General features: G+C 49.7%; 1 protein-coding gene across 1 annotated transcript; it reads left to right on the plus strand.

Moving 5' to 3' along the window:
- The first annotated feature begins 1,337 nt into the window (after positions 1 to 1,337).
- Positions 1,338 to 8,617, plus strand: LOC105496182 (putative testis-specific Y-encoded-like protein 3). The gene has a single exon (XM_011766334.3). It carries the CDS (start codon positions 4,595 to 4,597, stop codon positions 5,654 to 5,656), a length of 1,062 nt encoding a protein of 353 aa, XP_011764636.2. The 5' UTR covers positions 1,338 to 4,594; the 3' UTR covers positions 5,657 to 8,617.
- The last annotated feature ends 7,605 nt before the right edge of the window (positions 8,618 to 16,222 follow it).

Genomic DNA, 16,222 nt, shown 5'->3' on the forward strand with positions numbered 1-16,222 from the left:
AGGCAGCTCAGGGACCTCCATCGTGGGACCCTTGAGACGCCTCCACTCTGATTCAGAAACACACTTCTACCTCTTTACTGTTAACTCTTAACAGATGCAGTCAGCAGTTTCTGGGCACTTCTCTCAGTAGGTGCCTCCTGCTGACTTCTCCACTAGGGTTTCAGGACAAACTACCAAGGAACTGCCTCAGCCTCCCACCAGTTCTCCCTCACCCAACTTCTGTCTAGGTTCACTTGGTTTGTCATCAGGAACTGAGCAGGTCCAGGACTCAGGCTTCTGCTTCAGCCCAAGCCAGTACTCCTTGTTTGAGGTAAAAGCCTTAAAATTTAGCTCCCTAGCCCTTGATTGGAAGCAATTTGGAATAAGTGTGTTTCGATTTAGGCAGGGTAGCTTGGGATACTTTTTAAAAAACAAAACCAGATATTAAAATGTCTGGCAAGGTTAGAATCAGACTAGATGATTTGCTTCTAAAAATTAGTTTCAGTGAGTCCCAGGGACTAATTAAAGTTTATTTTAAAAAGCGTCTACCTTGGTACGCAGCCACCTCCTGCATGCTGTGCATGTTATTGGGACTTGTATTATAGGCGATAGTATGTGAGAATCCAGTTGGGACTCGCTGTTGCCATCCTCCTTGTTGTATCTGGTTTTCATTACTAGACCCAGCAACCCTTCTCACCTTAACGGCCACCTTCCCTAGACCCTCAGTTTACAGAGGCCACTGAGCCTCTGGCTGCAGAATACAAAGTCCTGGGCTGTTAGAGGAGTCCTTTCCTCTCTGCCTGCCCTTTCCTGTCCCTCCCTCGAATTCTTTCTCCCCGTAAGTGATGCTGGGAAAGTCATAGGACTGGCAAAGCAACTGTTTAAACCCTTGTAACTGGGGCCTTGCCCCCACCTCCTGTCTTTTCTCCTTGCCTTCCCCATTCCCGTGTCCTCCCATCTATCCTGTCTTTCCTTTTCTCCTCCCTTAGTGTCCTCAGCACCCACAAGGAATTTTCCTATCACTGTGAACTTTGCTGGTACAGAGGAATGATATCTGCCTTCACCTTTTTTTTTTTGGACCATAGCTAGCCAGTCATTTCTTAAACCTCCCTTCCTAAAATCTGGGGGGTGGAGGGGAAAAGAAAAAAAAAAAAGCCTTAGTGGCCTGGTTGTTCAAAGGATAAGAATAGCTTTATCCTATACTCAGTACCCAAACTCACTTCAGTATGCTTACTGAGGCCATGAGAACCTGAGGGACATCTGCCCAGGACACGAGCCATGGCATATGGCAAAGACCAATGAGGGACCAGGAAAAAAAGGGGTGATGTCCCCTTTCCCTGCCACCTCCAGCCTCTGTCAGCAATGGGCTGTCTCCCTCCCACTCTACACAGTAGCTGGTCAGGGCTGAGTGCAGCCCTGGGGGTAAGGGGATGACATGCCCAGGTGTCAGCTCAAAGGATCTCTGCATCATCTTGAGGTGGGAGGCAGGGAAAGGAGCACCAATGAGGTTGCCCCCTCCCCAACCTTTTACAAATGGCATTTTCTTAATTGAAATCCGGGAAGCAGGTGTGATTACTTTTTTGCTCGTAGATATTGTCCTAAGTTGGAATTCTCCCACTGCCCTAAAGCTTTCCCTAGTAGTCCTTTAAATTCCCCCCTGCCTTTTTGGTAGCTGTTTTCTCCGTCCTCTCTCCACCTCCCCTCTTATCTAGGAGCTGTCTGTAAGCACGATTTTTTAACAGGTTATATTGTACAGGATCAATATTTTACTTTTTAACAAGGATATTTATGTAACAAGAAACTTTGCCTTAGGCAGGTGTTGGCCAGAAAAGTCCAGATTCCTCTGGGACCCCACCCTGGCCTCTCCTGGAGCTCTGAACCTGCTGTGGAAGGAACTGGCCGTGGCCTTCGCCTCTGGAGAGTAGGGCCTGTGGTGAGGGAAGGGCGCTCATTCACCATGATAGTCTTGTGCCTCCCTGGAGGGCTTGGAAACATTCCAGGCCGACTTCTTTGTGTGCCGGCTGACTTCCTCAGCTCACGCTTCCCACGTGCACCTCTCCACCTCTGCATATTTGGCACTAGAACTCCTGAGACACCACTTCTCATGCTTCTCCCTCCCTACCAGCAGTCAAGGCTTTGTAACTCCAGATTATTTAAAGAGAAAAATACAAGACAGAAATCTTCTAGCACTTTGTAAACACAGTGAATAACCTCTTGGAGTATTTTTGGCTTTATATAAAACAAGGTTTTTAATTGTAAAGTATAAGTGCCATTAGAAAATGCACAGGGCATATCTTTGTTAAAGTAGATTTTTCAATGTTTTACAGAATTACATTTTCAAAAAAAGGTTTTTATAATGAAGTTGTTTATTAAAAACTTCTGAATGATGTGTTGGGGAGTTGTGAACCTGTCTGATTGGGAAAGGGTTGGAGACAGCCTGGAATTGGGAAGAATTGGAGTCTCCAGACATCTTTAGCATCCAAGATGATGGTGAGTGTAGGGCAGACAGTAAAAACCCCTCCCATCAGCACCTACAAGCTTTGTACTTTTAAGTTAAATATCTTATTTGCATGTCTTTGAGGTAAGTGGCATAATTCTATCAATCATCTTGGATGCAAGGGTCAGCCAAAATCAAACTGGCTTTAAACAGTGAAATTGCATGTAACTGGAAAATGCCAGACGTAGAGCAGTCTTTAGGTTAGGCTTGATCTTGTGGCTCCAACATGGTTGGCCTCAGCATTCCTATTTCTCTCTGCCTTGTCTTGTGCAGTTGTGACTTCATCCACAGGCCCTACAAAGTAGATTTCCCCTTTGTGTGGGAGTGAGCAGAATGCTGCCTGGATTCCAGACCTGCCATTCTCACACATTGCCGACCAGAAGGAAGCAGCCCTTTCCGGGCTCTCAGGAGAGGACTTGCCACAGAAGCCCCAGTAAGCATCCTGTTTCATTGGCCTTGATGGGATTCTGTGCCATCCCCAAACCAGTTACCATATGCCCCTGACAACAAGGCTGAGACAGGAGAAGTGGTTTCTCCAAGGAAATTTGGGGCACTCTTAGGATGAGGAATTGATGCTGGTTGACCAAGAAAGGACAGATGTTCACCCTAGTCACTGCCCAAGGTGCACAGCTGGTGACAGCTAGGACCTGACCTTACCTACACTTGTGTCCAACCAGGTTCAGGCAGACTGCTGAGAGGCTTACATGGCTTCACCTGAGCTTGGTGGTCTCTAATGAAGGTCGTTACCACCATCTTGGGCACCAACCCTTGTGCTGAAATCCTCCCATCAGGGGCTCAGACTGAACTGGCTTTTCTGTGGTCTGGAGCCAGTGTCCATGGCCAAGCAGTGCAAGTCACTTGGAGTCCATCCAGCCCAAGAGCCTGTGGGGCCATTAACAAGTGCAGGTGTTTTGTGTACAAAGGAAGTGGGCTGACCCTTCATCGTTGGCCTTCCACTTGACACATGTTTACTGTCCACCCCAATAGGTTAAAACCCTAGCTAGGACCCTAAGGAAATCTACCTTGCTCCCTAGGGAGTGTATACCACAGTAAGGTCTGAGGGCTTAGATGAGGGAACTGTTGTATCCATTGGTCAGGAAAAGGCTGAAAGCTTTCTGGAAGAGGTGGCAAAGACTTCCAGGCAGAGGTGGGGGGATTAGAGGTACTGACCTCCACAGGTCACAGTTTGGGAGCTGAGACCAGAGGAACACAGATTTGCAGGATCAAGGACTGCGAGGGCTGGCCAATCCAGCCCTTAGCCTACCAGGTTCAGTCCCTGCACTTCAGGCTAGAGTCCACCTTTGGAAGGGTAGTCTTTGGGCCTAGGACAAAGTGAAGCAAGGTCTACCAGGCTTCTGCCAGCCAGCCCAGGAGGAACCAACTCCTGTTGGAGAAACCAGGCAGATGCCCACTCGCTCCCTGGTTTGTAGCATTTAAGACCCTCTCTCACCCCAGATTCTTCCACTCTGACCTTGCTTATTTTCCCCACATGAATATTTCAAGCACCTGCTTTCCCTACATGAATGCGTTGATCACCTTTGTGTGTCAGAAGATTATCTGCCGCTCCCAGTTTAAGTTTGGTCAGTCTTTGCAGGGGATACCTCTTAAGCCCTCTGCATGTGCCTGAGTTAATTTATCCAGTGCAAAGCTGAGTGTCCTACAACTGCCCAAAAGCGCCACTGGAGTGTGGAAGCCGGGCGACTCCTGCCTTCCCACCGCAGATGGGGAACATTGAGCAATCGCCTGGCGTGGTGGCTGTGATGGGGAAGTTTTAATTGTCCAGGGCCAGGGACTGGGCCTGTCCCCTGGTGTTTGCTCCGAGCTGACCCTTGCTTGGTACACACTTCTCCCCACCTCCACCGCCAGCGCCAACGAATCTGGGGCCAGTTCCGTCTGGCGCCCGCGGTCGCGTCCCCATCGGGCAGTCCCGTACCCCTCCTCCGGACCTCCAGGCCGCTCGCCCCGGCTGCGGGGGACCCCGGCGAATCACATCCGAGAGGGGGACGCGTGGGGCGGAGCCTTCCGCCCTCTGTCCTCCAGCCACCTGCCGCACCTCTCGCCTAGGCCGCAGTCGCCCGCGCGCCCCGAGCCCCTCCGGGTCAGAGGCTCCCGCAGGCGATGGCGGACGAGAGGGCGGGGACTCCGGAAGCCGCGGCGCGCCCGCCGCCCGGCCCTGCCCGGGAGGGGGACGCGCACACGGCCCCCGCGGCCCGGGCCCGAGAAGCTGGGGGGCGCAGGTTCCTCCACCCCGCAGCGGGCCCCAGGACCGCCCTCCTTTGCCTCGGGCGCGGGGAAGCTGCCTCCGCGGCGACTACTCCGAGCCTGGAAAACGGCCGGGTCCGGGACGAAGCCCCAGAAACCTGTGGTTCAGAGGGGCTAGGGGCTCAGGCGGGAGCCGGCGAGAAGGCCGAGGACGCGACCATGGAGGAGGGCGCCATCTTCCAGGAGGAGCCAGCGGAGGAGGTGGAGAAGCAGCAGGTGGGGGAGAAGCTGGTGGGGGAGGAGAAGCAGGAGGTGGGAGCGGAGGCCCAGGAGGGCCCGGGGCTCCTGAACCTTGGTGCCCTAATTGTGGACCCACTGGAGGCCGTGAGCGCCCAGGCCGACAGGGCCTACCTCCGGCTCGAGCGCAGGTTTCGGCGGATGCACAGGTCGCACCTTGCCCGTAGGAGCTTCATCATCCAGAATATTCCGGGCTTCTGGGTCACCGCCTTCCTGAACCACCCGCAGCTGTCAGCCATGATCAGCCTTCGAGATGAAGACATGCTCTGCTACCTGATGAATTTGGAGGTGAGGGAGCTCAGGCACTCCAGGACAGGTTGCAAATTCAAGTTCCGCTTTTGGAGCAACCCCTACTTCCAGAACAAGGTGATAATGAAGGAGTATGAATGCAGAGCCTCAGGCCGAGTGGTGTCTATTGCGACTCGCATCCGATGGCACCGGGGCCAGGAACCCCCGGCCCTCGTACACAGGAACCGGGACACTGTCCGAAGCTTCTTCAGCTGGTTTTCACAGCACAGCCTCCCAGAGGCCGACAGGGTTGCCCAGATTATTAAAGATGACCTGTGGCCCAACCCCCTGCAGTACTACCTGCTGGGGGATAGGCCCTGCAGAGCCAGGGGAGGCCTTGCAAGGTGGCCCACAGAGGCCCCTTCTAGGCCCTACGGGTTCCAGTCTGGCTAAGTGCTGCCTTGGGATGTGGAGCTTAGGTAAGGCTCCCTCATGCCTCCTGTGTGTGGTGGATCCGGGCTCAGGCCCGTGGTGGGCGCTCTGCTGTCTGCTGTGTGTTCTGTGCACTCCGGCTCTGCATGTTCGGTGGACTCAGCTCTCAGATTGTGGCCCTCGTGGCCAGTCTCTACTGTTTCCATATGGCCTCATGCTGTTCTGTGTTAACATCACATGGCTGTCACATGCCGCTACGTCTACACTAAGCACCCAGTGCTGTGGATGTGCACTGCCATAATCTTTATGGCGTGGACCTGTGACCATGGCCATCCCAGCCAATTTTGACGAGGGCACCCACAAGTCACTACTTGGAGGACAGTGCCTCTTTGAGGCCTGTGCTTCAAGACTCCAGCCTGCTGGCCTTCACATGCGTGCTGGTCGTGCTCACAGTAGCTCTACATCCGGGCTGTGGTAAGCTGAGTCTCATTACCCAAGATGAAGTGGGTTCATCTGGTGCCGGGTGCCACCCAGACTTGGACATTCCATGGCCTCAAGACCACAGGCTACCACCAAGTGGACTCTTGAGTATCTGGCAGGATGAGCACACAGCTGTCTGCTGGGCATGGGTGAGGTCAAGGGCATGAAGCAGTGGACAGCACATTCTTTGTGATCATACTGCTCCTCCTGCCCCACGGTGGTCTGAGATCACAGCCTGCTACTAGCTTGTGAGGGTCTGTGCCATGCCCCAGCAATGCCTGGCCATCTCCTTTCCCATGAGTTTTGCCCAGGCAACCGTCGCCCTGTTGCTCGCTCCCAGGTCTACAGGAACCCCCATAGCTGCTTGTGGACCCAGGTGGGCCACCTGCCAATGCACAGGACAGCCCCTAATCCCCAGGAACTCTGCCAAACTGGCCTATCTGGGCATGTGAGTGAGGCAGGGGCAAGGACAGGATTGCCTCCTGAGCCCCAGGTACTGGACCCCACAGAATCCAGGTGCTCTGCCAGCCCCCCTGCCTCTACCTGTTAGGCTGCCAGGCTGTGGGTGCTGGGGAGGGGGGTCTTCCTGGTCCTGGGGCCTGTCTATCCATACCCAGATCTCACACCATTTTTTTCTTTAAATGATGGCTTAGAAACAAAAAAATAACAACTGAAGAAAAAGATTTTTTCTTAAACTCAACAAGAAGACTTTCATGTTGAGTTTGCCTCTCTTCATCTCCAGAGAGGGAGGGCTTGCCCTGTAGACCGCCAGCATTCTCTCTTCCCGGATACCTTACCCTCTTTAGCAAGGCCTAGAATCTTCCAAAGGGGACAGCCCAAGGCTGCTGAACAGAGACCAGGAAGTCCCCAGGGCAGGGATAGTTAATATTCCATTTTATGCTGTGTTCTTTTAGACTAACCCCAACTCTTTCTTACCCTTCCACCAAGTCCAAACCCCTCTAGGTACAAGAGCTAAGCTGCCCACCCCCCCTCCCCCTGCTTGCAGAGCTGTCTGTCTCCATTTCATTTTAGGGGAAGGGGTGGTGGTGACCATACCCGGGCCCCTTCCCATGGAAGGCCTTATCTTCTGTTCCCTAGGACCTGGGGAGGCCTTATCACAAAATAATGTGGAGGGTGCTTTTGGCAGGGAAGTACAAAAGGAGCCAGAGCCAGTTGAAAAGGCAGGATGACTGAGAGATGGTGGAAGGAGGAGAGCCCTTGATTTTGGTTAATAAATAGAGACAGGGTCTCACTATGTTGCCCAGGCTGGTCTTGAACTCCTGGGCTTAAGCAATCTGTCCACCTTTGCCTCCCAAAGTGCTAAAATTACAGGTGTGAACCACTGTGCCTGTCCGATTTTTTTTTTCTTCAAGACAGGGTCTCACTCTGTTGCCCAGGCTGGAGTGCAGTGATGCAATCATAGCCTCGAACTCCTGGGCTCAAGTAATTCTCCCATCTCAGCCTCCCAAGTAGCTGGGACTACAGGTGTATGCCACTATGCCCAGCTTTTAAAAAAAAAAAAATTTGTAGAGACGGGGTCTTGCTTTCTTGCCCAGGATGGTCTTAACTCCTGGGCTCAAGGGATCCTCCCACCTTGGCCTCCCAAAGTGCTGGGATTACAAGTGTGAGCCACCGTGCCCAGCCCTTGCTAACATTTTTGATTCACCAATACATTTTGTAAACTAGAAGAATAACAGAACACTGCAACTTGAAAGCTTTTCTCTCTTGGTCTGACGTGTGTGTAGAAAGTTAATGTTGTAAGCTTTTCTTCTGCTGCTTTTAAGTAAGACCCTATGCATCCCCTCCTGTGTTTCAGCCCATTGGGGCATTATGCTGTAAAGGCCTGCTTGTTGCTTTTAGTTGAGAACTTTTGCAAGATTGTCAGTGTACATTTTTTATGCCACTTGGGAACTTATGTGACTATTCACAATTGTCAGGTTGTTGGGGCCTTTACCATAACTTTGTACTTAGAAGCAGAGTTCCGGTTTTCTTGGACTTCAGACTGGAAGCTGTGACCGTGTTCTGTAAGGATAACCTCCAGAAAGAATTCTGTGACCCTGATGGTCTTGATGATTTTGTGCCAGGTTGTAATTGACATCACTGTAACTGACAATGCTTCTTTTAAGCAGAGAAATATTCCTGAGGTGGCTTTGTCCAGTCACAAGGGGATCTGTGACACTTTTGTTTTCTATATGCATGATAAAAAATAAAAAATTGCCTGTCTGGGGGAAAAATAACTTAGATCATGTTACTTCCCCATCCAAAACCCTATACTGGTTAAAAATATGTATCTATAGTCCGGGCGCGGTGGCTCATGCCTGTAATCCAAGCACTTTGGGAGGCTGAGGCGGGTGGATCATGAGGTCACGAGTTCGAGACTAGCCTGGCCAACATAATGAAACCCCGTCCCTACTAAAAATAGAAAGATTTGCTGGGTATAGTATGGTGGCAGGTGCCTGTAATCCCAGCTACTCGGGAGGCTGAGGCAGGAGAATAGCTTGAACCTGGGAGGCAGAGGTTGCAGTAAGCTGAGACCACACCATTTGCCATTGTGCTCCAGCCTGAGTGAAAGAGTGAGACTCCATCTCCAAAATATATATATATATATATATATATATATATATATATATATATATATGTATGTGTGTGTATATATATATATTCCTTATTGCAGGCAACAAAGCCCTGCATTTGCTGATCTCTCCCAGCATCTCCCATCCACCTCCACTTTGCTCTCTCTGCTCCCCCCACACTGGCCTCTCTGCTGTTCTTTAAACACACTAAGCATGTTCCAGCCTCAGGATTTTAGCACTTGCTTTTTTCTCTCCCCTAGCTGGGATTTTCCTCCTGCAGATATTCTTATCTCATGGCTCCCTCAATTCATTCAGACCTCAAACGCCACTTCAGAGGCCTTCCCTGCCCAGCCTGTCCAAAATAAGCCTCTACCACTCCCTTCATGACTTTTTCCATGTCACTTGTAACTCTCTGAAATGATTTTTTTTTTTTTTTTTGAGACAGGGTCTCATTCTGTCCCCCAGGCTGGAGTGCAGTGGTGCTATCTTGGCTCACTGCAGCCTCCGCCTCCTGGGTTCAAGCGATTCTCCTGCCTTAGCCTCCCTAGTAGCTGGGACTACAGGCGCCCGCCGCCACATCTGGCTAATTTTTGTATTTTTAGTAGAAACAGGGTTCACCACGTTGGCCAGGCTGGTCTCAAACTCCTGACCTCAAGTGATCCACCCGCCTCGGCCTCCCAAAGTGCTGGTATTATAGGTGTGAGCCACCGCACCCGGCCTCTCTGAAATGATCTTTTCTTACCTTCTTCCACCTCCTTTCACATGTGGCAGGAGAACAAGCACACACGTTTCTGCTGCTTTGCTTCCCCATAGTTTAGTGTCCAGTGTCTCAAAGATCACTGGTATGAGTGACTGACTTTATTCCAGCGTTCAGAATACTGTGCCGGGCTCTGACAAAGGCATGGTTCCTACCCAAAGGATTTCAGTCGGGTGGAGAAAGGTGTGGGTGGTGAAGGGTGACTGTTTAATTTGCCATCCAACTGGAACATATCTGGGAGTGAAAGGGTCACGACTAATAATTACACCGGGGCAAGAGGTGTAACTGGTACCCAATGGTCATCCAAGGAGACAAAACCCAACTGCATCCAACATGGCTTATAGTTCACCAGGTATGTGACGATGTGGGATCAGAGGGTGGGGACTTCTCTGAAGTTGGGTCACGAGCTAGGTGTTGAGGAATAGGCAGTAGTTTAGAAAGTGGAGCCAGAGAAGGGAATTCCTGGCAGAGCAAACAATGTGAGCGAAGGCACTGGATGGGCAAATGTGCAGCGTGGTTAATGTAGAACATGTGCCGTGGGTTTGGCTGCTTGGGAGAGGCAAAGCTGATGGGTAGATTGAGGCCACTTTTTTTCTTTATTTATCTTTTATTATTGTTTTCAAGAGCAATACCTGAAGAGGCCACATTCTGAAACAGGAACTCTTGAATGCCAAGCCAAGGTATTATCCTGTGGATAGTGGGGCGGGGTATCAGGCGTGGTTCAGAGGTGGAGTGATCTCACAGGGCATGTCTGGAGGAGTGTCTGCAGTTATAGACCCCTAGTATCTTCAGTTTGAACCTTATCTGTCCATTTAGGCTACAGCTCTTCTAGGAAGTCCTCCATGATTGCCCCAGCCCACTATAGTCTTAGGACCAACTATCTTAGCACCAACTATAATAGGCATGAGATGACCATTCTGGCCCCTGCCCTCAGTGAGCTCCAGGGTCCAATGGTGCAGCTGAAGAACATTGATAATAATCACCAATGTTTCTTAAGCACCTACCATGCACCAGGGCTTTATGTGGGTGCAGCAGGCAGAGTGTGGCTCTCTAAGCCTGAGTCAGACCATGCCCTTCTGCTCCAAACCCAATGGCTGCAATATACAGAGGAAAAGCCGACATGCCCTGCCTGGCCTGCAAGACCCTCCTGATCTCACCTCCAGTCACCAATCTAACTTCATCTCCTATGCTTCTCCACCTCCAGACCACTTTCCAGCTCCAGCATCCTCTTCTTTTTTTTGAGACAGAGTCTCACTCTGTTGCCCAAGCTGGAGTACAGTGGCATGATCAAGGCTCACTGCAGCCTCAACCTCCCACGGCTCAGGTGATCCTCCCACCTCAGCCTCCTGAGTAGCTGGAACTACAGGTGTGTGCCACCATGCCCAGCTAATTTTTGTGGTTTTTGTAGAGATGGAGTTTCACCATGTTGCCCAGGTTGGTCTTGAACTCCTGGGCTCAGGCGATCTGCCCACCTTGGCCTCCCAAAGTGCTAGGATTTCAGGTGTGAGCCACCATGCCCGGTCTACACCAGCCTCTTGCTAGTCTTCAAACCTGGCTGGAGACCTTGCTTCCTCTTCCCTCTGCCTAGACGTTGCTTCTCCAGGTGTTTGCATGGCCGGCTCCTGCCTTCATTAAGGTTTATCAGTTCAAACATTAGTTACGCCTCTTCAAGGGAAGCCTTCCCTGACCACCCTTTCTAAAACTCACCCTGTCACTCTCTGTCCCCTTTCTGTTGTAGCACTTAACAACCACCTGATATATTATATATTCATTTTAGTTATCTGCTTTTTTCTCTACACTCTTCGGGATTTTTTTTTTTTTTTTTTTTTTTTTTTTTTGAGATGGAGTCTGGATCTGGTCGCCCAGGTTGGAGTGCAGTGGCGTAATCTCAGCTCACTGCAACCCCTCCTCCTGGGTTCAAGCGATTCTCGTGCCTCGGCCTCTTGTGTAGCTGGGATTACGGACATGCACCACCATACCTGGTAATTTTTGTATTTTTAGTAGAGATGGGGTTTCCCCATGTTGGCCAGGCTGGTCTCGAACTCCTGACCTCAGGTGATCTGCCCATCTCGGCCTCCCAAAGTGCTGGGATTATAGGTGTGAGCTACCTCACCCAGTAGGACTTTGTTTTATTCACTGCTAAATCCCCTTTACCTAGAACAGCACCTGGCACAGGAAGTTCTTTGTGAAATGCATGAATGAATGCGTCACATCGTTGAGGTTCAGAAGGGTCTTCCTGGTGGGTGAGGCGACAGCACCTATGAAGGCATCAGATGCCTGCTGAAGGCTCTTCCAGGGCTTGTATCTCTAGGGATAGGAACTCTCTACTGCTCAAGGCAGTACTGCACTTTTCCAGGCAGTCTCAGAATTGAGGCAATAAATGTCCCAGGGCCCATTCCTGACCCCTACTACAGAGAGATGGCCATGTGGCCTCCACATGCTCCAAACATGGAGGAACGAGGCCAGGGTACAGAGGGGGCTTCCTGCTCTGGCGTGAGAGCGAACACAAGCCTTGGATTCCAGGGTTCTGCTCCCCTCTGTCTCAGGTGCCTGCCCTGTTCTGTTGGCTGGGAAGGAACTTTGGACAGGCTCTTTTCAATCGAGAAAAATCTGTCCCGAAACTATGGCAATTACTTGTAATCTGCAACTGCCTTGATTACAGCTTGGGGGACTTTGATATTTTCCTCCAAGGATACCATTTCAGCACAAAAATTCAAGGAAGTCCCCGGTGCTTGCTTGCTCTTGCCCAGCAGAACTAAACGTTGACTGGAGTCGGTGAACTTTGAGGCCTCCACCCACAGGCCCCACCATCAAAGCTGACTCAGGATCTTGGGACACAGGGCTGTAGTGCACCAGGCACCCGCTGGAAGGCTGATAGGCCTGTGCGGGGCTGCTCTTGCCACTTCCCCCTGCATGGCCTTGGGCATGTCTTTTCACAGCTATCAGCCCTTTTCTCATCCAAAGGAGAAAGTCAGAACTCCTTAGCAGGAGGTAAGAGTACCTTTAAGGTGCTCTCCTCCACATGCACCTCTAGCCCTCCAGGTGGCCAGCTCAGTGACAATGCTTTTGGTGGCATCTAACTGAACCGCTAATTAAGTCTTTTTTCCTTATATGAATATTCAGAGGGGAGCGAGACATTGGGGCTCTTTGATCCATCAGCTCAGTGATGCGTCCAGGTTCGGGCCTTTTCTGATCTGCCATCCTTCTTGTTAGTTCCATCCTCAGGTTGGTGCCACGATGGTGGCAGCAGCCCCAAGTGTCCACACTGGAGTATGGCAACTCCAGAGAAGGGAGACTGTGTCTTACCGTGACTCCTGTTATGATGGAGGAAGCCTTTCCAAGAAGCCGCTGTAGATTTTCCTGGTCCTATACCTTACTGACTAGAACTGGGTCACATGCCCAGTCTTGAATTAGTTATTGGCAAGGGGGAGCAGGGTAGTGGTAGACCAAGCATTGATGGGGAATGGATGTCTGCTCCTAATGTCCAGTGCCTAGAGGCAAGCTAAGACCACTGTCTGTAGGTGCTCACAGTCACACTTTGGCTTTTCACCCCATGATGGCCCTCAGGGTTAGAGGGTGCTGACTTCTAGGCTAGCACAGGTCCAACTGCAAGGGTTCTGGAGCTAGAAAGTTCCTTAAGTTGAGCCAAGTCACTGCCAAACTAAGATTCCTAGGAGGCAGGCCCTTCAGACTCTCCTTTGGTGAGTGAGGAGGGATTGAGCACCTATTGTGTGAGTGTCTCTTTCACTTCAGAGAACTTGTCTGGGTGTGGTGGCTCACACCTGTAATCCCAGCATTTTGGGAGGCCAAGGCGGGCAGATCGCTTGAGTCTAGGAGTTCGAGACCAGCCTGGGCAACATTGTGAAACCCTGTCTCTACAAAAAACATAAAAATTAGCTGAGTGTGGCCGGGTGTGGTGGCTCACGCCTGTAATCCCAGCACTTTGGGAGGCCGAGGTAGGTGGATCATGAGGTCAGGAGATCGAGACCATCTGGCTAACACGGTGAAACCCTGACCAAAAAAAAAAAAAGCCGGGTGTGGTGGCAGGCACCTGTAGTCCCAGCTACTCAGGAGGCTGAGGCAGGAGAATGGTGTGAACCCGGGAGGCGGAACTTGCAGTGAGCTGAGATGGTGCCACTGCACTTCAGCCTGGGCGACAGAGCAAGACTCCGTCTCAAAAAAAAAAAAAAAAAATTCAGCTGAGTGTGGTCGTGGTAACCTGTAGTCCCAGCTACTCGGAGGCTGAGGTGGGAAGATCACTTGAACCTAGGAGGTGGAGGTTGGAGTGAGCTGAGATTGTGCCACTGCACTCTGACCTGGGCAACAGAGCAAGACCCTGTCTCAAAACAAAACAAAACAAAACAAAAAATCCCTCATACAGTTGTTCACAGAGGCCCTGTGATCTTACAGGTAAAATAGGTGGTGCAGACCGGGCGCAGTGGCTCACGCCTGTAATCCCAGCACTTTAGGAGGCCAAAGTGGGAGGATCACCTGAAGTCAGGAGTTTGAGACCAGCCTGGCCAACTTGGTGAAACCCTGTCTCTACTAAAAATCCAAAAAAAATTAGCTGGGCATGGTGGCAGGTGCCTGTAATCCCAGCTACTCATGAGGCTGAGGCAAGAGAATCGCTTGAACCCAGGAGGTGGAGGTTGCAGTGAGCTGAGATGATGCCACTGCACTCCAGCCTGGGCAACAAGAGTGAAACTCTGTGTCAAAAAAAAAAAAAAAAAAAAAGGCAGTGCAGAGACTTCTATTTCTAGGCAAGGTGGAGTAACAGGGATCAGATACATCTGCCCACCTGAAACCAAAGTAAAACTAGACAAAATACATGAAATAGTGGTTTTCAAGGCTCTGGGCATTGAATGATAAAGGACAGAGATTCCAGACAGATGGGAAACAAAGGTGAGCCCTGTGATTGCCCCCAGCCTTGAGAGAGAGTTTTCAGGCTGCAACACAGGGATGGGGAATTAAAGTGGAGCCAGGGAACACCATGAGTTGAGGAGACGGCACTAAATGTCAGGGCAAGGTAACCAAAGTGTGTAGGACATTAGTGTGTAGCACAGAGTGCCAGAGAGGAGACAGCTGCCTAGAGAGAAACCCCTGGAGAGCTGTGGAGGCACCCCTGAAACCCCACAGGGTACTGATGAGCACATGTGTGTGAAGGACGCAAGGCCAAGGAAAGGCCCATCAGGAAGGATTTAGGGAACAGTGCCCGCTGCTCACTGGGTGGGGACTGTCTGTTCCCACCAGCCATGCCGAGTGTCATGGGGTGTTGAGAGGACTCAGGAAGGCCTTGCCTCACTAATTGCAAATAATTAGTTTTAGAATGAGCACTGGTTGGATTTGCCTAAAAAATTCTTGTGTGAGCAAGACCCAAAAGGATTAAACGGTTTCCAAGTAACTCAAGTGTCCCAGAAGAAAGCCCAAGAGGATTTACAGATTACAAATACATCCAGCACCCAACAAGGTGAAACTCACAATGTCTGGCACCTGATCAAAGATTATCAGTCCTACAAAGTAGAAGGTAATGCAATCCATAATGAGGGAAATAAGCAAGCATAACCCACAACTGAAACCGATGTTAAAATGGGCAGGTAAGTGCAAGTTACCCTAATTTTATTCCATATGTTCAACAAATTAAATAGACCCTCATATATATGGTCAAAAGATTTTTGACAGGAGTGCCAAAACCATTCAATGGAAAAAGGACAGTCTTTTTAACAAATGGTGTTGGGAGAATGAATATCCACATGCAAAAGAATGAATTTGGACCATATACCATATACAAACATGAACTCAAAATGGATCAAAGACCTAAATTTAAGAGCTAAAACTGTAATATTCTTAGAAGAAGACATAGGAGAAAAGTTTCATTAACAGTGGATTTGGTGATGATCTTTTGGATATGACACCAACAGCACAGGCAACAAAAGAAAAAATAGATAAATTGGAATTCATAAAAATTAAACTTTTGGCTAGGCTTGGTGGTCCATGTCTACAGTTGCAGCTACTTGGGAGGCTGAGGTGGGAGGTTCACTTGAGCTCAGAAGTTTGAGGCTGCAGAGTGCAATCACTGCATCTGTGAACGGCCACTGTACTCCATTCTGGACAACACAGCAAGACCCTGTCTCTAAATACATTAACTAAACTTTTGTTCATAACAGGACACTATCAAGAGAGTAAAAAGGCAACCCACAGAATGGGAGAAAATATTTGCAAATCAGATACCTGATAATGGGTTTAATATACACAGTATACAAATAGCTTCTATAGCACAACAAGAAAGCAACTCGATTAAAAGAATGGGCAAAGAACTTGATTAGACATTTATTCAAATATATACAAATAATAAGCAAACGAAAAGATGCTCAACATCACTAATAAGTAGATAAATGCAAATCAAAATCACAGTGAGATACCACTTCATCTACACTAGGATAGGTATTATAAAAAAAACCAAAAAAACAAAACAAAAACCAGAAAATAAGTATTGGCAAGGCTATGGAGAAATTGGAGCCTTTATGCATTGCTGATGGAAGTGTAAAATGGCATAGCCACTGTGGAAAACAATATGGCAGTTCCCCAAAAAATTAAAGAATCACCATATGATTCAACAATTCTACACCTGGGTATATACCCAAAAGAATTGAAATCAGGGGCTGAAATAGATATTTGTATACCAATGCAGCATTATTCACAATAGCAAAAAGGTGAAGGCAACCCGAATGTCCATTGATGGATGAATAAACAAAATATGACAGAAGATAATTTAACCTT

The sequence above is a fragment of the Macaca nemestrina genome, chromosome 15, assembly GCF_043159975.1.
Source record: "Macaca nemestrina isolate mMacNem1 chromosome 15, mMacNem.hap1, whole genome shotgun sequence".
NCBI lineage: Eukaryota > Metazoa > Chordata > Mammalia > Primates > Cercopithecidae > Macaca > Macaca nemestrina.